This window comes from Theropithecus gelada, chromosome 15, assembly GCF_003255815.1.
Source record: "Theropithecus gelada isolate Dixy chromosome 15, Tgel_1.0, whole genome shotgun sequence".
Classification (NCBI taxonomy): domain Eukaryota; kingdom Metazoa; phylum Chordata; class Mammalia; order Primates; family Cercopithecidae; genus Theropithecus; species Theropithecus gelada.
Genome location: NC_037683.1, coordinates 30,703,190 through 30,728,110, shown reverse-complemented (window position 1 = coordinate 30,728,110; position 24,921 = coordinate 30,703,190). Strand labels below are relative to the sequence as shown.

The 24,921-nt window shown below is 39.2% G+C and overlaps 1 protein-coding gene across 1 annotated transcript in view; it reads right to left on the bottom strand.

The window, feature by feature from the left end:
- SVEP1 (sushi, von Willebrand factor type A, EGF and pentraxin domain containing 1) overlaps nucleotides 1-24,921 on the bottom strand; it is a 228,356-nt gene that overhangs the window by 37,991 nt on the left and 165,444 nt on the right. Inside the window, exons 37-39 of the mRNA XM_025359181.1 lie at nucleotides 6,941-7,613; nucleotides 2,103-4,897; nucleotides 706-931 (exon numbers count right to left, since the gene is read on the bottom strand). Coding sequence (XP_025214966.1) covers nucleotides 706-931; nucleotides 2,103-4,897; nucleotides 6,941-7,613 — 3,694 coding nt within the window. The remainder of the gene's footprint in view (nucleotides 1-705; nucleotides 932-2,102; nucleotides 4,898-6,940; nucleotides 7,614-24,921) is intronic.

Here is a 24,921-nt window from a genome sequence, read left to right as displayed (position 1 = left end):
AAAATTAGGTAAAATGTTAAAATATCTACAATAAGATATTCATGACAAATTGATCATAAATATTATGTGCAAAAGAATGTCTATGCATAGAAATCATAGAAATCAGCATGGGTTATGTCCAATATGTTTCCAGTTTTAGTGGAAAGACCAAGGTTGTAGAAGCAGGAACTTTCCTCCATTATTTACCTCATTTCTCATGAACAATACAAGATACATGTAATAATACACTTTTTTTTTTTTTTTTTTTTTACAAATAAGGAAACAAAGCTCAGAAATTTTAAGCAACTTTCTTAAAATTACGACTTACAAGTAGCAAATAGCAGAGAGAAGATTTGACACCAATTATCTATCTGCTTCTGCAAACTTTCATCTTTCCACTAAAACTGGAAACATATGGGGCATAGTCCATGGTTGATTTCTACGCAAAGGCCCTCTTTTAATAATAAGATTTATGATTAATTTGTTATAAATATATTGTTATAGAAATCTTAATATTTTACCTAACCATGGCACTTTCTTAAAGTGGGAATATTGCAGAAAAAACATACATTTGATTATATTTCTACCAAGAAATTTCTCAAATCCTTTGACATGAGTGAAAACTTGAGACTTCTTTTCTTTTTGGGATTACTATTATAGATGCTGTTCACTTGGCAATATATGTATATACAGGCGTTACACATTCTAATTAAGACAGAATCTTACCTGACATACTGATATGTTAACTCCCTCAAAGGTATACCCTTCTGCACATGACACAGAAACTTGCCTATTCACACTGAAATCATCCCCATGAACAAGTATATGTGTGATGTTTTCCGGCAGAGGACATTTTTTAGGACTGCAGGAGATTCTGTCAGGGAACCAGCGACCATCTTTCTGACAGGTGAATGTATCTATGTCTGTATCCATCGTATAACCTTCCAGACATCTGCAATGGAAATACAAAAATGAGTGCCTTAAAGGAAGTACAATATAGTTTCTGACCTATTCTTGGACTTAGGAAGCTGTTACAAGGCTCAGTAGACATTTTGTGCAACATACCAAAATTGATTGTACTGTCAGGTGGATGGCATTGCCATGCAAAAACACCAATATAACAATAACAACCAGTTAAGCTGGGTGTGGTGGCTCATGCCTGTAATCCCTGCACTTTGGGAGGCTGAGGCAGGAGGATCACTTGAGTCCAGGAGCTTGAGACTAGGCTGGGCAACATAGTGAGACTTCATCTCTATAAAAAAAAAACAAAATTAGCTGGGCGTGGTGGCACATGCCTGTAGTCTCAGCTACTTGGGAGGCAGAGGTGGGAGGATTGCTTGAACCAAGGAGGTTGAGGCTGCAGTGAGCCAAGAACATGCCAGTACACTCCAGCCTGGGTGACAGAGCGAGACTTTGTCTCAAAAACCAAAAAAACAGTAATAACCAGATCAGTTCTCAGTATCCATATGAAAGGTTAGCCAAGACTAAAGGTACTTTATTTACCTTATTGTGGACAATATGATTATTGAATTCATTTTTATTCCATAAACAGCTAATAGTTCAGGAAATTCTAGACAAAGTCCAAAATGGACTCAGATGTGAGTAGGAATACAGTATAATTAATATGTATTATTAATACCTACTTTGTGCCAAGTGCTGTTCTAGGTCCTTTACATATTTCTTTTAATCCTGATTATTTGGCATGATCATGGCCTGAATTATTCAGTTTTTTGCCTTAGGTCCCCAATATTTGCATGTATAAATATAACCACAAAGTTATGATCAGAAAATTTACTATCATGATGTTTAAAAAACAGCTTCATGATGCCAGAGCTTTTCAAGCTAGCTAGAGGATCTTGCTGTTTCATGAAGCTCAACAGAATATGATAGTCATGATAATTACATTACAAACATGTCTGAAAAAAGTATCAATTTATTTTTATACTCAGTGGATTTCTACATAATTGTAGGTAGAATAAAGCCAAGTGTTAAAAGCACCAGTGTTTGGAGAGCAGTTCAGAGATGATGTTTTCTTCCCAATCAGCAAAATTTTTGATCTATCACATTTCATTTTATAATCCTCCTGCCTGCACCCCTTAGAGACTCTAGAGCCATGGTCTTACCTGAGTTTCACTTTACTTTCATAGGTGTGTGCCTCTCCAGTTGCTACTGCGTTGGCGACAGATGGTGGGGGCCCACAGGACAAGGGCTCACAGACTGGATAAGGCTGGCTCCATACCCCTTTCTCTGTGCAAATCAGATCTGAACTGCCTTGTATGACATATCCAGACCTGCAGCTGTAAGTTATCACATTTTCCTTCCAAGAGCTGCTCTCACTGATGAACGCATTTGGTATCAGTGGAAGAGAACCACAATAAGTGTGTTCACAGTGGGGGAACCCAGAGCTCCACTGGCCATTGGCTTCACAGGTGATTTCAGAAAGTCCTAGGAGCTTGAAGCCTTTGAAGCACTGAATCCGGGCTGCCTTTCCACAGTCAAAATCTGTCCCATTGACAGTTCCATATTCAATTACTGGTGTGGAACACCTGCAAGGCAGGCAGGAAGGTGAGCTGCCACTCCAGGAGCCATTGGAAAGGCACCCTCTTGACGAATTTCCATGAAGCTTATAACCAGGAAAGCACTGATACTGTATATGGCCCCCATGAATAAAGGAAAAACCATTTGGGAAGCCATGGGCAAGATCTTCAGGAGGTCCACAGTTGTTGACTGGTTTACAGAGAGGAACCTCTGCATCCCAGTTGCCATCTGACTGACAGGTGAGTTTTGAAGCACCGTGCAACATGTAGCCCTCATGACAGTGGAATGCCACTTCCTTCATGAAGCCATAGTCCAGGCCTTCCATCACCCCATTGGCCAGTTGTGGTGGGGTGGCACATCTGACAGGTACACAGTCAGGAGTGGCTCCACTCCAACTTCCATTGGCAAGACAAACCTGACTCCTGGCTCCCTCAAGCAAGAACCCTTCATTGCAAGTGTATTCAATCTCTTTTTGGAATGTGTACTCGTCTCCTCTTACCTGGCCATTGGGTAAGACTGGGGGTGAACCACAGTCCACGGGAATGCAAATGGGCTCATCTTCATCCCAGTTTTTGTCATCCTGGCATATTCTCCTCTCGGTGCCATTCAGCACATATCCGGGGTCACACTCATAGTACAACATGCTCAGGTATGTATAGTTGCTTCCTTTGATGGATCCATTCATGATTGGATTTGGCTTTTTGCATGAAATGGCTTCACAGCGTGGGGAAGCACCACTCCACTCTCTGTTCTGTAGACAAAGCCTTAAGTCGGAGCCCACTAGAATGTGTCCAGGTTTACAGCTATACTGCACAGCACTTCCCATGCTACTCTCTGTAAAACGCAAAAAGCCATTTTCAGGAGCAATAGGCAAGTCACAGTCAATTGAAATGCAGGAAGGTGCACTGCCATTCCAAGTTCCATCTTCCTGGCAGATCAGCACGGGGTTCCCCAGAAGTTCATATCCTGGATTACAGGTGTATGAAACCATGGTGCCATACAGAAAGTTTGATGAATGTGTAGCAGGAGACTCCTTTGTATTTTCCCAGGTTTTAGCCACTGCTCCCAATTGATAAGGAGGTTGAGGAGTCAGGTATGGAACTTCCATCATGTCGTCTTCTTGCTCAAAATATCCCTGGTCATCTTTGACTTTAGTACAGTCTCCAAAATCTATATGAGGAGGGAGGCCACAGTCTATGGGCACACATGTTGGGATGGAACTTGACCATCCTGACTCTTCACAGGTCTGCATGGCATGACCCGCCACCTGAAACCCAGGGAAGCAACTGTAGATGATCATGGCACCATAGCTGTAATCTGCACCTTCTACAAAACCATTTTCAATGGGTTGTGGGGAATCACAGTGGATGGCATTGCAAGACGGGGCATCTACATCCCAATCACCTGTCTCTAAACAGGTCAAGGCACTGGGACCTTCGAGCTGAAAGCCTCGGTTGCAAGAGTAAGTAACGGTCTGTCCATAGTGTAGGTTTGTGTAAGAGAATTTGCCATTCAAAATCTCCTTGGGTTTCAGGCATTCAATGGGTTTACATGTTGGTTTTCCTCCAAGCCAGTGACCATTTTCTCCACAAAGGGTGGTGGTATTTCCCACCAATTCAAAGCCTGGCTTGCAGGTATAGAGAGCTGTGCTGAGATAGGCAAGGCCTTGCACATCAATGATTCCATTGGCGATTTCCTCAGGTTGGGGACATTCTACTGGAACACATTCTGGCAGTGGAGAGCTCCAGGTGCCATCAAGTTGGCAGAGGGTGGTAGAATTTCCTCTTAGGAAAAACCCACCTACACAAGAATACTTCACAGTACTTCCAAAATGAAGAGCAGACGAAGGAACAGGGACACCAAAGGAAATTAGGGGAGGTGGGGTGCAAAGAACCATCTTACAAACAGGGAAAGAGTCATTCCATTGCTGGGATGGCAAGCATTTCAGGACAGAGGGACCTTGCAGGACATGCCCTTCTTTACAGGAAAATGTCACGACTCCTACCTCAGTGGTCAACTCCTTCAATACTAGCTGGTTTTCCAAGAGGGGTGGCTCTGGGCACTTGGCAGGCACACACTTTGGGTTTAGCTTCTTATCCCATTTGCCAGATTTCTGACATGTCCAAGAACTGTCCCCAGCAAGCTCATAACCCTCATTACAGAAAAACTGAACCTTGGACCCTACTTCAAAAATTTCTCCTTTCATGAAGCCATTCTGGATGGGGGGAGGTTTTCCACAGTCGAGAGGAATGCACATCAGAGGGGATTCGCTGTGCCAGTGGCGATTGGCTTGGCAGACAAATACAGGACTTCCAATTGACTTATAGCCCGGGTTACACTGATACCTCACTTCACTCTCAAAGATCCTGCCAGTTGTATTCTGTGTAATAGGAAGAAAGCAAGTGAGTGCGATTTGTATAACAGATGATGGCGTTAACTAAATCCTTGGATAGTGAAAAAGAACTAAACTAAAAGGTCTATGTTACAATGAATCAATTAGGATGTAAGCAAATGATTTATAGTTTTTCCAATAGGTCCATTCTATTTTTTTTAAATAAGCGAAAGTGATAGTAGAAAGTCAAATGAGGCTGGGCACGATAATTCATGCCTACAATCCCAGCACTTTGGGAGGTCAAGGTGGGAGGATAACTTGAGATTAGGAGTTCGAGACCAGCCTGGCCAACATGGTGAAACCTGTACAAAAATTAGCTAGGCAATGGTGGTGTGTGCCTGTAATCCCAGCTATTTGGGAAGCTGAGGCAGGAGAATTGCTTGACCCCAGGAGGCAGAGGTTGCAGTGAGCCAAGATCGTGCCACTGCACTCCAGCCTGGGAGACAGAGCGAGACTCTGTCTAAAGGGAAGAAAGAAAAAAAAGAAAATCAAATTAAGTAATCCCCACTGCAGAAATGTTTACTACAGTGTTGAGCCCATAACAAGTGAAAGATCAGTAATCTATATGTTGATAGGTGAAGTGATGAGGCAATACTAAAAATGATAAATTACTCAGTAAGTTTAAAAAAAAAAACTTTCTGCCCAAAGAAATGCTAGTAAAGAAGCACATAAACAATGAACATGTATTTGTTAATGTTGTTAGATCATAAATAGGCAAATAAAATGTTTTGATGGGTATGTCTTAAGAATACTATCAAAGTTTTGTTTATATTCTTAACACTTTTCTTAAAAATTGCTGCTGTAACGCAATAGAAAATAAACATTCTATCTTTTAAAAAAAAGTTAACATTCATGATCTCAAAATTCAAACACGTGTAATATAACAGGTCATAAATAAACCAAGTTACTTATTTTGTTTATGCATTGCTTGTGTGTCTCCCATGCATGTAAGCACCATGCCATTACACATGTATCCTGTGTTGTTAAATGCTAGGTCGCCGATTCTCAGAACTGTACCAAGTAGGAGCTCTAGAAATATTCGTTAAATTTATAAATGAACACCTCTTTACTTATACTCTATACCCTCCTTCCAATGAAAAGCTACTAAATGTAAGCAAAAGCCTTAAATAAAAGGCTTTTACTGTTGTTTTGCTATTTTGAATATAACGGAGAAAAGGTTGTACCATGTATATATATGTGGGTTTTAAAAAACTATTTAATTAGAATATGGTCAGTTTCAAATGGCCCTTGATTTGGGGGAATAGATTCTCATTCCTATTTTCTTGGTAGGCTTATTGAGAAGACAGACATTAGTGTGAAAGCAGGACATATTTGGGTTGGACTGAATTCTTTTGTCCATCACAGTGAAATTACCTTTAGGTTTACCAAAACAGAATTGTAAAAACTACATTATTTGGTTTACTCTTTTGTCGAAACACTTAAAATTATATTTATCTAGGTTCCATTTAGACCTTGCTTTCCATAAAATAAAGCATATATCCATCCTGAAAAACCTCTATAAAACAAAATAATATTATATTAAAATTGGTTTATTCTAACTTCCTATTTAGGGCTAAGCTGTTGCCACAAAGCACTTGAAATGCCTATACACTAGTAAAATGCAGAAAGTCTTTAAGATTCATAATCATCTTTATTAATTTTTCTAGTCTTCACTACCTGTAGATTTTAGCTATTTCTGTTTTTCAATAATTAATGTGTTCATTGCCCCTGCTTCTGAATAGTGGGTTCATCACAGTGGGCTGGCCCTGTAAGTGATGAAAGCCGCAGACTATTTGCTAATCAGTCTCTTACCTCCAGAAAGTGATTCACAACCTTAGGCAGATGAATTAATTCATCGAGAGATGTTAAATGTTAAAAAGATTATCATGATTCTTTGTTAGTGATAATAGTAAATTCCAGTTTCCATGCCTTAGTGAACTTGGCAGTGTTTGGACTCAATTATTTGTTTTGTTTATATATTGATGGGCCCAGTGACAAAAGCCATGAACCATTTGCTTATTGGTATCTTACCTCCAGAAAGCCATTCTCAATCTTAGGTGGTTCACCGCAAGATACCGGGTGGCATGTCGGTATAGGACTACTCCACTGCCCTGTGGCTTCACAGGTGCTCTTCTTTTCCCCTTTGATGTAGAACCCCTTGTTGCAGCTATAAGCCACCATGGCTCCAAAACTGTAGTTTGATCCACTTGCATAGCCATTCATGATGCCTGGTGGCTCTCCACACCGCACAGGGATGCACTGGATGGACATGGGGGAAGGGTTCCACTGCCCACCTCTCATACATTCAATCTTTGCTGAGGTGTTCAGTACGAAGCCTTCCAAGCATTTAAAGCTCACAACTGAGCCAGCTGCAAATTTTGCTTTGCTCACAGATTCCAAGATGCTATAGGAAACCGATGGAGGTTTTTCACAGAAATGAGCTATACAACGGGGCATGTCTTGACCCTCTGGCGGCACCCACTTGCCCTGGGCATTGCAGAGAAGCTGGGAATTGTCTGCTAGGCTGTAACCATCAGAGCAGTAGTAGAATGCAATGTCTCCAAAGAGCCGATGGGCAGTCTCTGGAGAGGCATGGTCCACGTTGGGTGGCTCATCACAGGAGACAGCTAGGCACTGCTGGTCACTTCTACTCCACTTGCCGTTGGCCAGGCATTCAATGGTGTCAGGACCAGCAAGAGTATAGCTGTGAGATTGGGAAGAAAGAATAAGCATAATATTTAAGAAAAAGTGTTTGTGTCTTCTTACTCTTTTTTTTTTTAAATCTTTCCCACAATGACTTTAAATTTATCTTTAAAGTAATATTTCCTCTTTGAATACTGAGCTTATTGATCCAATGACTTTCACTTGAGATATGTCAATACATTGTGATATTAATGTTTGTTCAGAAACATTTATTTAAATCTTCCCAACAATGACTTTAATTTTATCTTTAAAATAATATTGACTCTTTAAATATTGAGCTTATTGATCAAATGACTTTCATTTGAGATATGTCAATACATTGTGATGTTAATACTATTCATTCACAAGGGAAATGGATTTAATAAGATTTTTTGCTATTTAAGAAACTAATAATTGCTATACATTAAAAAAATAAAATTGAGGAGTAAGCTTTATGGTGCTATTTGACTCAACTCAAATATGGAATTCTATCTGCCTTTAGATGGTTTTTACTTGTTGATTTTAGCACTTGTCTGTTTGTTCTTAAGCCATAACGTACAATGCCACATTTAGCCTACCTATAGCTCATTCTTAAGTACTGATATTTAGATAATTTTAAAACAGTGATTATAATTTCAGTCTCCAATGTCTCCTAAACCTTTACGCTGTGTGGTTAGAGTTAAAAGGTGTCTTCTGCATATGGCTCTGCTATTCGATCAGTATGAATAAATTTTTCTTAGTAAACCCCAGTCTTTCTTTATGCAGAGGTGTTTGCCCATATATAATGATGGATTGGTGACTTACAAAAATCTAAAATTACTCTCAAGTGCTCTGTCAATGAGATAGAACAAAAGACTAGGATATGCAGTATTAGAATAATTATATTTGAGTCATGCTTATTTTCATCATTGCTCTCTTACTGAACAGAAAATTGATGGAGTTTTGAAAAAATCTCTAACACCTGATTAGCCTGTCATTTTGATACTAATTAATGGTAAGGTAAATAAAATAATTGAGTACCTAGTTTAATCCTGCTTGGACATATTAATTTCTTCATTGTAAGAAAATAAAGTGAATGGTGGTTCAGACAGGCTTAGAAACTTGCCTGAAGTCACACAGCTGTAAGCAGCAGAGTTGGGATCGGAATTTGGTTGATCAGATACCAACACCTACACTTTTTCCACAACACTACTCTGTCTCTATCTCTCTCTGTTTTGAAAATGGAGCAGGTTGGATCATACTTTCTGGGTGTCCTGGGCAAACTGCATTGCAGTGTCACTAATACAAATTATTTGACCCACCCATTAGCAAAGATTAAGTCATTAGTTATCAAATATTTCTCCTGAGATCTCTTTTAGTTTTATAAAGCATCAGCTATTACAGAGAGGTTGAAATTCCTTCATCCTAACTGGCAATATTTATGAAATCTACAAGTGACAGAGAAATCAGGAAAAAATAACAGTGAATCAGCAGAGCTATATGAATCCACCTTACCTAAGTTCACACATCATGCTATGGATGGAAGTGGTCCCAAAATGAATACTCAGACATCCCCGATAGTACAGCCCCCAGTTAGGGCCTGCTGCATTTCATTGCTTTAGATAGTCTCAGTTCTTTGTATGAAGATCTGAACTTAACTTGTAGATGGCTTCTATCTAAGAGAATTCAGGAAGGTATATGCAGAAAATATACTAAGAGCATAAGTTTATTATTAAAAAAATCTATCCTGGTCTGAGTACCTAGATTCTACAATTCTTGTGTAGGATGTGCTTTGGGTAGAAGTTCCTTTTGTTGAGGCTTCTGATGTTTTATAGCACAGTTGACATCATGTGCACACTTTGAACCATGCATCATTATTTTCATGAATTCCTTGATGTTGCTAGCATATTTCATTGGCTGAAGTTCCCAGACATGGCCTTAACCATCCCTGATTTATAAGGGTTCATTGTGCCATCTATAAAATTCTTCATTTCATGGGATCAGCTGCTTTGAGGGAGAAGTATCCGCCTCCAGAACCTTTCAGACTCCTCAAAGTCTCTTGAAAACACAAGAATTTGTGTTTTGTAATTTGGCAACACTTTTTTAGGCCTCTGACCCCTGAGCTTCTAGAAAATCGCCACCAACGACTTATCCCTAATGGAAAATCACAACAAAGCTGTTCTACGATTTAAGGGAAGATTACCACTAAATACATAATTTTTGAATAAATGAATTTAATGTATGCATTTTTGACACTACCCATAATTTCTTAGGACCTACAATAGCTTGTAATCTAACGTAAGACCTTGACTTTTCTTGATGACTCTCAATTAACATTTAGTTCTTCTTAAATAATTCTGAAGAGCCCTGCTATGTGCCAGAGTTACTTGCTTAGTGCACAGACGCAAAGCCAAAAATGAATTTACTTGTTTACACTTCTGTTGTTCTCTTCACCCCATCAACTATCTGGTGCGTTGTAGGTCTCTTCGCATCTATAGGGGTTGCTTAAAGGAGAAGTGACTGATTCTGAAGAATGGGAAGGGGAGGGAAGGCCTCACAGATAAAATGACTCTTGAGGGGAGTTATGAGAGAACAGAAGTGGAAGAGGAATCATTCAAGACAGAAAAGTAGCATTAGCCAATGGGAGTGTGATACAGCCAGGCAACATATTGGGAATTTACATATAATTAGGAATGGCATACAGGCACCTGGAAAAGCAAGTGGCAAAAACTAGGATCTTGTGTATTTTTTGACTGGGTTACTGTCATGTTTGATGGATGAAGAGGTGGCAGGAATAGATTAACTGTGTCACATCATAAGAAATACATGTTTTATCTCTGTCCCCAGTACCTGACACAGAGCTCCTAAAGCCCTCGTAATCTCCTGAGTGATAGGGACACCAGTGCTTTAGATAACTAGATAACTGATCTCATGAAAATGAGGATAGGAGTTTATTAAAAATAAATATCTTCTAAAATAGATCAGCAAGTCTTTCAAGATGCTAAAGACAGGGCGTGTTGGCTCACGCTTGTAATCCCAGCACTTTGGGAGGCCAAGGTGGGCGGGCCACCTGAGGTCAGGAGTTCGAAACCAGCCTGGCCAATATGGCAAAACCCTGTCTCTACTAAAAAATACAAAAATTAGCCGGGCATGGTGGCAGGCGCCTGTAATCCCAGCTACTTGGGAGGCTGAGGCAGAAGAATCACTTGAACCTGGGAGGTAGAGGTTGCAGTGAGTCAAGATCACGCCATTGTACTCCAGCCTGGGCAACAAAGTGAGACTCTGTCTCCAAAAAAAAAAAAAAAAAAAAAAAAAAGATGCTAAAGGAGGGTATAGTTTCCACACAACAAAAAATGAGAAATTAATTGTTAGCTATTTTTTAGATAGCACTATAAGTGGCCTCTGATAAAACTGCTATACTATTTCATGATGTTAAAAGTCTGAATGTATATTAAAATTTACAGGGGACATATTTTACCCACTTATTTTATTAAAGAATCACTTAGAGAATAAAGTTTTCTGCAAAGAACGAGATATGCTCTTTAAATGTTGCCTACAAAAGGAGGAAAAATTGGAACTGGTATAAATCTAAAACGATGGAATATTTAATTAAATTCTGTGTAGCATTTGGTATTCTCATTCAAGAGGCACTGGGGACACTCTTGCAGATGTTTACTAAAAACCATGCCATACACATTATAAAATAAATTGTTTTACTCTATACTTCCAAGGAATAATAGTCCATCAATATCACAGTGATGCTTTAGAAGAACACATCTTAGGATAAACTGGCTGGAACAAATTTGCATTTTTCTGGAATCATAACAAAAAAAATCCTTTGAAAATGGGCAAAATAATTTTCAGATGCAATTTGCAGTGAATTGATTGACACACTGGGTAGAAGCTTACTAATGAGCATGTGCCTGGAGAGCTTTATGAGAGAGCTCCCAAATGCATTATTAGCTCTTCCGTCTTAGCAAAAGAGCCTTAAAAGAGCAGCCTACTAGATATTTAAACAGCTGCAATTTAATAAGAACAATAGGAAGCTTATGATTTATATCAGCATCAGTAATTATGTTTTCAATTAATAATAATCATCAAAGATTTTTTGTCTGCACATATCTAATAATTGCATTTAAAAGTTTGTATTTGAGAAGAATCAAAAGGAAAAATTTAATTAGGATTTTAGGGTGGCAATAACCCTTTCTTCCCTCTGAGTTTCTCACCAAGGAGTATAAACATGAGCATGAAAAGGAAAATGAGAAACAAACGACCACTTACGTATTTGAGCAAACAATTGAAAACCCCCTATGTTTGAGGGATATGTATTGATAAAAGATGAATTTGAAAGGCCAAGTTTAGGGCAGGACACAGAAATGAGACTTCTTGCTCCTTTCTTTCCCTGGCAATCATTATATCACTTAAGTCTCTGAAAGTCTCTGTGTTTTTGTCCTAAGCTTGAGAGTGGACCTTGCCCTTATAATTCAAGAAAAGGTCAATGAAAAGCACAAGACAGGTATAGGAGGAAAACACGGTGAGACAGATGCAAAAATGTGTGTATGTACACACAGTAAGCATGTGGCTGATATAAGACCCAGGAGGCTTACATTGTGTGCAGGGCAATGGTCTGTGCTAGGCAGTCCCAAGGGAGGAGACAGAGTTAAGAGGGACTGGAGAAAGAAATTAATATTCTAATAAGGCCAACAGCATCTTGAGAAGTAGAAGAAGACAGTAAGACAGGTCACATTTTACAAAGGCCATGACTTGAACAGAGCAATGCCATCCTTGACTGGAACAAGACACATGGCATGTAGACCTATGCCAATCAACTCCTTGGGGGAAAGAAATAGAAAATAAGTAAAGAGAGATAAGATGAATGCTGACTTCTTGTTCTGCTATACAATAGTCTGAAAACCCTCCCTCTATAATACTTGATGAATTATAACACAAATTATTTTAAATGCATAGCTGAGCTGACAAGAAAGGAAATTTCCATGTGTCAGAAATGAAGAGGAAATTACAAACAGAAAAGTAAACTTGTGAATGGATGCTATGGTTGACCTTGGATTAAACAAAGAAGGGAAGTCGAGAGGATAGAAAATATAGCTTCGGAGTTAAAATAGCAATAGCGAAGTCTGTACCTCATGTGGATTGGAGTTTAGAATTTGCACCATTCACTTTGTATGGAAAACCTTCAAATTGATAAATTAATGTAAAACTAGGTTCTTGGCTAGTGATACTCCTGAGACACCTGGTAGAAAAAAATCTACATACTTAGAAAATAAGGGGTTGCCATAGATAAAACAAGCGCTGTTTACTATAAGGGCACAATCTGAAATCATAACACACACAAACATGTTTTCTATCACAAATGGGTCAGCAGACAGAAAAAACTGCAAAGTTAGAGCACCGATAAATGAGATAATAGAAATAAGTTCTAAAATATAAAAAATAGTATGAAATAAGTATGTTGAAATAAGGACAAAAGAAAGACTCAAAATTCTATTAAAAGTGACTATAAAAAAAGAAATGTTTGAAAAAGTAAATAGAAATTCTGGAAATAAAAATGTGGAACATAAAAATTAAAAACAATGGACATATTCAAAAACAGACTACAGATATTAGAAGAAAAATCAGTGAACTGGAAGAGATATGTGAGGAAATTATCCAAATGTAATAGGTTTTGAAAGAGATGAAAAATGTGACAGATTAACACAAAAAATATAATGAAAAGGCCGAACATATATCTAATAAAACATCCATAAAGATAGAAAACAGAAAGCGAGAAACAAAATATTTGCAGTGAAAATGACTGAGAATATTCTAAAATTGGTGAAAGATATAAATTCTCAGATGTAAGAAGTACAATGAGTCCCAAACAGGATGAATGACAATAAATACACTGTAGTCATCTCATAGCGAAACACTAAAACAACAAAGACAAGTTTTAAAAAAGTAACCAAAGAGAAAACATATTACTCATACAGAAACAATAATTTGACCAGAGTTTCTCAATCTCAGCACTACTGACATTGTGAACCAGATAATTCTTAGTTGTGGAGGACTGTTCTGTGCATTGTAGGATATTTAGCATTTTTCCTGGATTCTAACCATCAGATGCTAGTAGCATCTTCCCCCCAGTTGTGACAACCCAAAATATCTCCAGACATTGTCAAATATCCTTGGAGGGCAATATTGTCCTTGACTGAGGATCTCTAAATTAGACTCATAATTGAATTCTCAATAGCAACATTAGAATCATAAGGCAATGGAATAATAGCTTCAAAATACTTATGGAAAAAATTGTCAGTGTAGATTTGTACACTCAGCTAAACTACAATTCAAGAGCAAGGGCAAAATACTATTAGTTTCTGACAAAGACTGTATAATTCATGACTCTTGCTAGAAAAGATGCAAAGAGCATCTTCAGTAAGTAGAAACATTAAACCCAAATGGAAGGAGTGTGATGCAAAAAGAAACAGTGGTGAAAAAATTAATAGACATGTAAATGAATATAAATAAGCAGTGACTGAATTTAAAAAGTGATTTGGGCCCCCTCTGCCAAGATGACCAAATAGGAACAGCTCCAGCCTCCAGCTCCCAGCGTGAGCGACACAGAAGATGGGTGATATTTCTGCATTTTCAACTGAGGTACCGGGTTCATCTCACTGGGGCGTGTCAGACAGTTGATGCTGGTCCACAGGTGCAGCCGGACCAGCGAGAGCTGAAGCAAGGCAAGGCATCGCCTCACTTGGGAAGTGCAAGGGGGAAGGGAATTCCTTTTCCTAGCCAAGGGAAATTGAGACAAACAACACCTGGAAAATCAGGTAACTCCCACCCTAATACTGTGCTTTACCAAGGGTCTTAGCAAACGGCACATTAGGAGATTATATCCCACACCTGGCCCAGAGGGTCCCACACCCATGGAGCCTCCCTCATTACTAGCACAGCAGCCGGAGATCTAACTTCAAGGTGGTAGCGAGGCTGGCCATTGCTGAGGCTTAAGTAGATAAACAAAGCCGCCAGGAAGCTCGAATTGGGTGGAGCCCACCACAGCTCAAGGAGGCCTGCCTGACTCTGTAGACTCCACCTCTGGGGACAGGGCATAGCTAAACAAAAAGCAGCAGAAACCTCTGCAGATGTAAAAGCCCCTGTCTGATAGCTTTGAAGAAAGCAGTGGTTCTCCCAGCATGGAGGTTGAGATCTGAGAACGGACAGACTGCCGGCTCAAGTGGGTCCCTGACCCCTGAGTAGCCTAACTTGGAGACATCCCCCACTACTAGGTGCAGACCAACACATCACACCTCATACAGCTGGGTACACCCTGAGACAAAGCTTCCAGAGCAAGAATCAGCAAAACTCACTGTTCAGCAATATTCTATCTTCTTCAGCCTCCGCTGCTGATACCCAGGCAAACAGGGTCTGGAGTAGACCTCAAGCAAACTCCAACAGACCTGCAGCGGAGGGTCCTGACTGTTAGAAGGAAAACTAACAAACAGGACACCCACACCAAAACTCATCAGTACATCACCATCATCAAAGATCAAAGGCAGATAAAACCACAAAGATGGGGAAAAAGCAGTGCAGAAAAGCTGGAAATTCAAAAACTCAGAGTGTATCTCCCCCTCCAAAGGAACGCAGCTCATCATCAGCAACATAACAAAGCTGGATGGAGAATGACTTTGATGAGTTGAGAGAGGTCTTCAGTCAATCAAACTTCTCAGAGCTAAAGGAGGAACTATGTAAGAAGCGCAAAGACACTAAAAACCTTGAAAAAAGAATGGATAAATGGATAACTAGAATAATCAATGCAGAGAAGATCTTAAAAGAACAGATAGAGATGAAAACCATGACACGAGAACTACGTGACAAATGCACAAGCTTCAGTAACTGACTCGATCAATGGAAGAAAGATTATCAGTGATTGAAGATCAAATGAATGAAATGAAGTGAGAAGAGAAATGTAGAGAAAAAAGAGCAAGAAGAAATGAACAAAGCCTCCAAGATATATGGAATTATGTGAAAAGACCAAATCTATGTCTGATTGCTGTGCCTGAAAGTGATGGGGAAAATGGAACCAAGTTGGAAAACACTCTGCAGGATATCATCCAGGAGAACTTCCCCAACCCAGTAAGGCAGGCAAACATTCAAATTCGGGAAATACAGAGAATGCCACAAAGATACTCCTCAAGAAGAGCAACTCCAAGACACATAATTGTCAGATTCACTAAAGTTGAAATGAAGGAAAAAATGTTAAGGGTAGCCAGAGAGAAAGGTCGGGGTTACCCACAAAAGGAAGCCCATCAGACTAACAGCAGATCTCTCAGCAGAAACTCTCCAAGCCAGAAGAGAGTGGGGGCCAATATTCAACATTCTTAAAGGAAAGAATTTTCAACCCAGAATTTCATATCCAGCCAAACTAAGTTTCATAAGTGAAGGAGAAATAAAATCCTTTACAGACAAGCAAATGCTTAGAGATTTTGTCACCACCAGGCCTGCCCTACAAGAGATCCTGAAGGAAGCACTAAACATGGAAAGGAACAACTGGTACCAACCACTGCTAAAACATGCCAAAATGTAAAGACCATCGATGCTAGGAAGAAACTGCATCAACTAACGAGCAAAATAACCAGGTAATATCATAATGACAGGATCAAGTTCACACATAACAATATTAACCTTAAATATAAATGGACTAAATGGTCCAATTAAAAGACACAGACTGGCAAACTGGATAAAGAGTCAAGACCCTTCAGTTTTCTGTATTCAGGAGACCCATCTCACATGCAGAGACATACATAGGCTCAAAATAATGGGATGGAGGAAGATCTACCAAGCAAATGGAAAACAAAAAAAGGCAGGGGTTGCAATCCTAGTCTCTGATAAAACAGACTTTAAACCATCAAAGATCAAAAGAGACAAAGAAGGCCATTACATAATGGTAAAGGGATCAATTCATCAGGAAGAGCTAACTATCCTAAATATATATGCACCCAATACAGGAGCACCCAGATTCATAAAGCAAGTGCTTAGAGACTTACAAAGAGACTTAGACTCCCATACAATAATAATGGGAGACTTTAACACCCCACTGTCAACATTAGACAGATCAACGAGACAGAAAGTTAACAAGAATATCCAGGAAATGAACTCAACTCTGCACCAAGCAGACCTAATAGATATCTACAGAACTCTCCAACCCAAATCAACAGAATATACATTCTACTCAGTACCACATCACAGTTATTCCAAAATTGACCACATAGTTGGAAGTAAAGCACTCCTCAGCAAATGTAAAAGAACAGAAATTATAACAAACTGTCTCTCAGACCACAGTGCAATCAAACTAGAACTCAGGATTAAGAAACTCACTCAAAACCGCTCAACTACATGGAAACTGAACAACCTGCTCCTGAATGACTACTGGGTACATAATGAAATGAAGGCAGAAATAAAGATGTTCTTTGAAACCAATGAGAACAAAGATACAACATACCAGAATCTCTGGGACATATTTAAAGCAGTGTGTAGAAGGAAATTTACAGCACTAAATGCCCGCAAGAGAAAGCAGGAGAGATCTAAAACTGATACCCTAACATCACAATTAAAAGAACTAGAGAAGCAAGAGCAAACACATTCAAAAGCTAGCAGAAGGCAAGAAATAACTAAGATCAGAGCAGAACTGAAGGAGATAGAGACGCAAAAAATCCTCCAAAAAATCAATGAATCCAGGAGCTAGTTTTTTGAAAAGATCAACAAAATTGATAGACTGCTAGCAAGACTAATAAAGAAGAAAAGAGAGAAGAATCAAATAGACACAATAAAAAATGATAAAGGGGATATCACCACTGACCCCACAGAAATACAAACTACCATCAGAGAATACTGTAAACACCTCTATGCAAATAAACCAGAAAACCTAGAAGAAATGGATAATTTCCTGGACACTTACACTCTCCCAAGACTAAACCAGGAAGAAGCTGAATCCCTGAATAGACCAATAGCAGGCTCTGAAATTGAGGCACTAATTGATAGCCTACCAACCAAAAAAGTCCAGGACCAGACGGATTCACAGCCGAATTCTACTAGAGGTACAAGGAGGATTTGGTACCATTCTTTCTGAAACTATTCCAATCAATAGAAAAAGAGGGAATCCTCCCTAACTCATTTTATGAGGCCAGCATTATCCTGATACCAAAGCCTGACAGAGACACAACAAAAAAAGAGAATTTTAGACCAACATCCCTGATGAACACCGATGCAAACGTCCTCAATAAAATACTGGCAAACCAAATCCAGCAGCACATCAAAAAGCTTATCCACCATGATCAAGTGGGCTTCATCCCTGGGATGCAAGGCTGGTTCAACATACGCAAATCAATAAACTTAATCCAGCATATAAACAGAACCAAAGGCAAAAACCACATGATTATCTCAATAGATGCAGAAAAGGCCTTTGACAGAATTCTACAGCCCTTTAGCTAAAAACTCTCAATAAATTCGGTATTGATGGAACATATCTCAAAATAATAGGAGCTATTTATGACAAACCCAGAGACAATATTCTGAATGGGGAAAAAACTGGAAGCATTCCCTTTGAAAACTGGCACAAGACAGGGATGCCTTCTTTCACCACTCCTATTCAACATAGTGTTGGAAGTTCTGGCTAGGGCAATCAGGCAAGAGAAAGAAATCAAGGGTATTCAGTTAGGAAAAGAAGAAGTCAAATTGTCCCTCTTTGCAGATGACATGATTGTATATTTAGAAAACCCCATTGTCTCAGCCCCAAATCTCCTTAAGCTGATTAGCAACTTCAGCAAAGTCTCAGGATACAAAATCAATGTGCAAAAATTACAAGCATTCTTACACACCAGTAACAGACAAACAGAGAGCCAAATCATGAATGAACTCCCATTCACAATAGCTTCAAAGAGAATAAAATACCTTGGAATCCAACTTACAAGGGATGTAAAGGACCTCTTCCAGGAGAATTACAAACCACTGCTCAGTGAAATAAACGAGGACACAAACAAATGGAAGAACATACCATGCTCATGGATAGGAAGAATCAATATCATGAAAATGGCCATACTGCCCAAGGTAATTTATAGATTCAATGCCATCCCCATTAAGCTACCAATGACTTTCTTCACAGAATTGCAAAAAACTGCTTTAAAGTTCATATGGAACCAAAAAAGAGCCCACATTGCCAAGACAATCCTAAGTCAAAAGAACAAAGCTGGAGGCATCACTCTACCTGACTTCAAACTATACTACAAGGCTACAGTAACCAAAACAGCATGGTACTGGTACCAAAACAGAGATGTAGACCAATGGAACAGAACAGAGCCCTCAGAAATAATACCACACGTCTACAGCCATCTGATCTTTGACAAACCTGAGAAAAACAAGAAATGGGCAAAGGATTCCCTATTTAATAAATGGTGCTGGGAAAATTGGCTAGCCATAAGGAGAAAGCTGAAACTGGATCCTTTCCTTACTCCTTATATGAAAATTAATTCAAGATGGATTAGAGACTTAAATGTTAGACCTAAAACCATAAAAACCCTAGAAGAAAACCTAGGTAATACCATTCAGGACATAGGCATGGGCAAGGACTTCATGTCTAAAACACCAAAAGCAACAGCAACAAAAGCCAAAATTGACAAATGGGATCTAATTAAACCAAAGAGCTTCTGCACAGCAAAAGAAACTACCATCAGAGTGAACAGGCAACCTACAGAATGGGAGAAAATGTTTGCAATCTACTCATCTGACAAAGGGCTAATATCCAGAACCTACAAAGAACTCAAACAAATTTACCAAAAAAAGAAAAGCAAACAACCCCATCAAAAAGTGGGCAAAGGATATGAACAGACACTTCTCAAAAGAAGACATTCATACAGCCAACAGACACATGAAAAAATGCTCATCATCACTCGCCATCAAAGAAATGCAAATCAAAACCACAATGAGATACCATCTCACACCACTTAGAATGGCAATCATTAAAAAATCAGGAAACAACATGTGCTGGAGAGGATATGGAGAAATAGGAACATTTTTACACTGTTGGTGGGAGTGATAACTAGTTCAACCATTGTGGAAAACAGTGTGGTGATTCCTCAAGGATCCAGAACTAGAAATACCATTTGACCCAGCCATCCCATTACTGCGTATATACCCAAAGGATTATAAATCATGCGGCTATAAAGACACATGCACACATATGTTTATTGCAGCACACAAGCAAAGACTTAGCATCAACCCAAATGTCCATCAGTGACAGACTGGATTAAGAAAGTGTGGCACATATACACCATGGAATACTATGCAGCCATAAAAAAGGATGAGTCTGTGTCCTTTGTAGGGACTTGGATGCATCTGGAAACCATCATTCTCAGCAAACTATCACAAGAACAGAAAACCAAACACCACATATTCTCACTCATAGGTCGGAATTGAACAATGAGATCACTTGGACACAGGAAGGGGAACATCACACACCAGGCCCTATTGTGGGGAGGGGACAGGGCGAGGGATTGCATTAGGAGATATACCTAATATAAATGACGATTTAATGGGTACAGCAAACCAACATGTCACATGTATACATATGTAACAAACCTGCACATTGTGCACATGTACCCTAGAACTTAAGGTATAATAATATTAAAAATAAATAAATTAATTAATAATAAAAAGTGATTTGGAAAGCTGTAAGATAAAAGGGAAATAAAATGTAGATAGTGATAAGACATTTAAGATGGGAGTGCTCATAGAAGTTAATGCTTTCTAAAGTCTTCAATTTGTTCAGGAAGAACGCAGAAATATTATGATCTTAGGGTATGGAAAAATGTCTTAAACCTGACAAAAAACCCTAAAGAATTCTAAAGGAAACAACTGATAAATTGGCTTATTAAAATAAAAAAATTCCATGACAAAAGACACCATAGAGCAAAAAGGAAGCCACAGATAAGGAGAATATCTCTGCAACTCATGTAATAAAAAAGGGATTGGTTTCCTGAAAATATAAGTCAATATGAAAAACAAAATGGGAAAGAGACACAAAAAATTCATTCCTAGAATAAGAAACATGCACTTTCAATAACCCTTTGGAAGGTTGTATACCCAGTTGAATTACAATTTGAGAAGTGTTTATAGTGTTCAAGTAATTTTTGGGAAGAAACAATGGAACAACCTTAAAGAATGATGAAATTGGAAAGAAGAATCAACTGTGATAAACACCATTGTAGGCAAAGATGTGGAGCTAGGGAAGCTCTCGCACACATTACTTTTTAGAGTGTTAACTGGTATGGTCACTTCTGGGAGCATTTGGTACTACCCTGTAAAGTTAAAAATGTGCATCTTCCATGACTGGACAATTCCAACTCTTCGTGTCTAGGTCAGAGATATTCTTTTATATGTGTGCCAGGAAACATATACAAGAATATTTACTTCGGTACTTGTATTCAAACAAAGTAAATAAATTAACCCTCTACCAGTAAGGAAGATGGTAATTTAGAGACAGCTCATTCTCACAAGAAAATACTATGTATCAGTGAAAATAAATTCAGTTGATTTACATGTATCAAGAGGGATAAATGTAAAAAAAGATAAGATTAAGTGAAAATCAAAGCTTCAAAAGGATGTTTAGAATATGAAGTAATATATGCAAAAATTAAAATACATGAATCAATAGGATATTTGTTTATGGGGGAATATGTATTTAATAAAGACAAATATCCACATTTGTTACTTTGAGAAGCGCAGAAGAGTGATGGGAATGGCTTCTAATTATATTTGTAATATTTTGTTTCTTTTATAAATAGAGATCTAAGGTAATGATGACAAGAATTTAATATGCACTTTTATCTCAGCAGTGGATACATGGGTAATTTTAAATAGAGAGAATTTTATTTTTTGCATTTTTGTTTTGTTTTTAGACAGTTTTATTCTTGTTGCCTAGGCTGGAATGCAATGGTGTGATCTCAGCTAACTGCAACCTCCACCTCCCAGGTTCAAGCAATTCTCCTGCCTCAGCCTCCCAAGTAGCTGGGATTACATGCATGCACCACCACACCCAGCTAATTTTGTCTTTCTAGTGGAGACAGGATTTCACCATGTTGGTCAGGCTGGTCTTGAATTCCTGACCTCAAGTGATCCACCTACCTTGGCCTCCCAAAGTGTTGGGATTACAGGCATGAGCCACTGTGTCCAGCCTTATTTTTGCATTTCTATATATTTCAAATGTTTTGTTAAAAATTTGACCAGAAGACATGAACAAGACCGAGGCTTTCCTTCCAGTCTGGCCACTTTCAGAGCACCCCAAAAAGGGCAAAATGCATATTAAAGGGGCATCATTTTTCTTCTCATCAAAAGTTTTAATTTCAGAAAAATGAAACTGTCTCCTAATAGTTATTGACTTTTTTTCCTTTCAGAAAAAGATGACATGTGGTAGTAATTTGTGACTATGTGTACTTCATATTAATTTGATTAGCTAGCTCAGATAGCTTCCCCATATATTATTGAAATGTCATCACTTTATATGCTAATAATGACACAGAAAACAATAATAAAGCCATATTTACATCATACTTCATATATATAAAAAACACAGTTTTATAAAAATGGTCTCATACCCTTTAACAATTACATAATTTAGATGGGCAGATTTGATTCCATCTTTTCAATGACAGAAAAAGGTTCTGCAGACTATGAACTCGCATAGAACAAACAGGCCTGTAAGAGAATGTGACCCGGAGCGGTTCCAAGATGGCCAAATAGGAACAGCTCCAGTCTACAGCTCTCAGTGTGATCGATGCAGAAGATGGGTGATTTCTGCATTTCCAACTGAGGTACCAGGTTCATCGCACTGGGGTTTGTCCATGGATTGTGAGCCAAAGCAGGGCAGGGCATCACCTCACCTGGGAAGTGCAAGGGGTTGGGGAATTCCCTTTTCTAGCCAAGGGAAGCTGTGACAGACTGTACCTGGAAAATTGGGACACTCCCACCCTAATACTGTGCTTTTCCAATGGTTTTAGCAAACGGCACACCAGGAGATTATATCCCACGCCTGGCTGGGAGGGTCCCACACCCACGGAGCCTCGCTCACTGCTAGCACAGCAGTCTGAGATCAAACTGCAAGGTGGCAGCGAGGTTGGGGGACGGGCACCTGCCATTGCTGAAGCTTGAGTAGGTACACAAAGCGATCAGGAAGCTCAAACTGGGTGGAGCTCACCACAGCTCAAGGAAGACTGCCTGCCTCTGTAGACTCCACCTCTGGGGACAGGGCATAGCTGAACAAAAGGCAGCAGAAACCTCTGCAGACTTAAACATCCCTGTCTGACAGCTTTGAAGAGAGGAGTGGCTCTCCCAGCATGGAGTTTGAGATCTGAGAATGGACAGACTGCCTCCTCAAGTGGGTCCCTGACCCCTGAGTAGCCTAACTGGGAGACACCTCCCAGTAGGGGCCAACTGACACCTCATACAGCCAGGTGCCCCTCTGAGATGAAGCTGCCAGAGGGAAGGATCAGGCAGCAACATTTACCGTTCTGCAATATTTGCTATTCTGCAGCCTCCACTAGTGATACCCAGGCAAACAGTGTCTGGAGTGGACCTCCAGCAAACTCCAACAGACCTGCAGCTGAGGGTCCTCACTGTTAGAAGGAAAACAAACAAACAGAAAGCACATCCACACCAAAACCCCATCTGTATGTCACTATGATCAAAGACCAAAGGTAGATAAAACTACAAAGATGGGGAGAAACCAGAGCAGAAAAGCTGAAAATTCTAAAAATCTGAGCATCTCTTCCCCTTCCAAGGAACACAGCTCCTCGCTAGCAACGGTACAAAGCTGGATGGAGAATGACTTTGATAAGTTGAGAGAAGAAGACTTCAGACAATCGGTAATAACGAACTTCTCCGAGCTAAAGGAGGATGCTCGAACCCATTGCAAAGAAGCTAAAAACCTTGAAAAAAGATTAGACGAATGGCTAACTAGAATAAACAGCATAGAGAAGACCTAAAATGACATGATGGAGCTTAAAACCCTGGCATGAGAACTACATGACAAATGCACAAGCTTCAGTAGCTGATTCAATCAAGTTGAAGAAAGGGTATCAGTGATTGAAGATCAAATGAATGAAATGAAGCAATAAGAGAAGTTTAGAGAAAAAAGAGTAAAAAGAAATGAACAAAGTCTCCAAGAAATATGGGACTATGTGAAAGGACCAAATCTATGTCTAATTGGTGTACTTCAAAGTCATGGGGAGAATGGAACCAAGTTGGAAAACACTCTGCAGGATATTATCCAGGAGAACTTCCCCAACCTGGCAAGGCAGGCCAACATTCAAATTCAGGAAATAGAATGCCACAAAGATACTCCTCGAGAAGAGCAACTCCAAGACACATAATTGTCAGATTCAAGGTTCAAATGAAGGAAAAAATCTTAAGGGCAGCCAGAGAGAAAGGTCAGGTTACCCACAAAGGGAAGCCCATCAGACTAACAGCAGATCTCTCAGCAGAAGCTCTCCAAGCCAGAAGAGAGTGGGGGCCAATATTCAACATTCTTAAAGAAAAGAATTTTCACCCAGAATTTCATATCCAGGCAAATTAAGCTTCATAAGTGAAGCAGAAATAAAATCCTTTACAGACAAACAAAGGCTGAGAGATTTTGTCACTACCAGGCCTGCCTTACAAGAGCTCCTGAAGGAAGCACTAAACATGGAAAGGAACAACCGGTACTAGCCACTGCTAAAACATGCCAAATTGTAAAGACCATTGATGCTAGGAAGAAACTGCATCAACTAACGAGCAAAATAACCAGCTAACATCAAAATGATAGGCTCAAATTCACACATAACAATATTAACCTTAAATGTAAATGGGCTAAATGTGCCAATTAAAAGACACAAACTGGCAAATTGGATAAAGAGTCAAGACCCATCAGTGTGCTGTATTCAGGAGACCCATCTCACACGCAGAGACATACATAGGCTCAAAAAAAAAAAAAAAAAAAAAAAAAGGATGGAGGAAGATATACCAAGCAAATGGAAAACAAAAAAAAAAGCAGGGGTTGCAATCCTAGTCTCTGATAAAACAGACTTTAAACCAGTAAAGATCAAAAGAGACAAAGAAGGCCATTACATAATGGTAAAGGGATCAATTCAACAATTCATAAATATATATGCACCCAATACAGGAGCACCCAGATTCATAAAGCAAGTGCTTAGAGACTTACAAAGAGACTTAGACTCCCACACAATAATAATAGAGACTTTAACACCCCACTGTCAGCATTAGACAGATCAACGAGACAGAAAGTTAACAAGGATATCCAAGAATTGAAC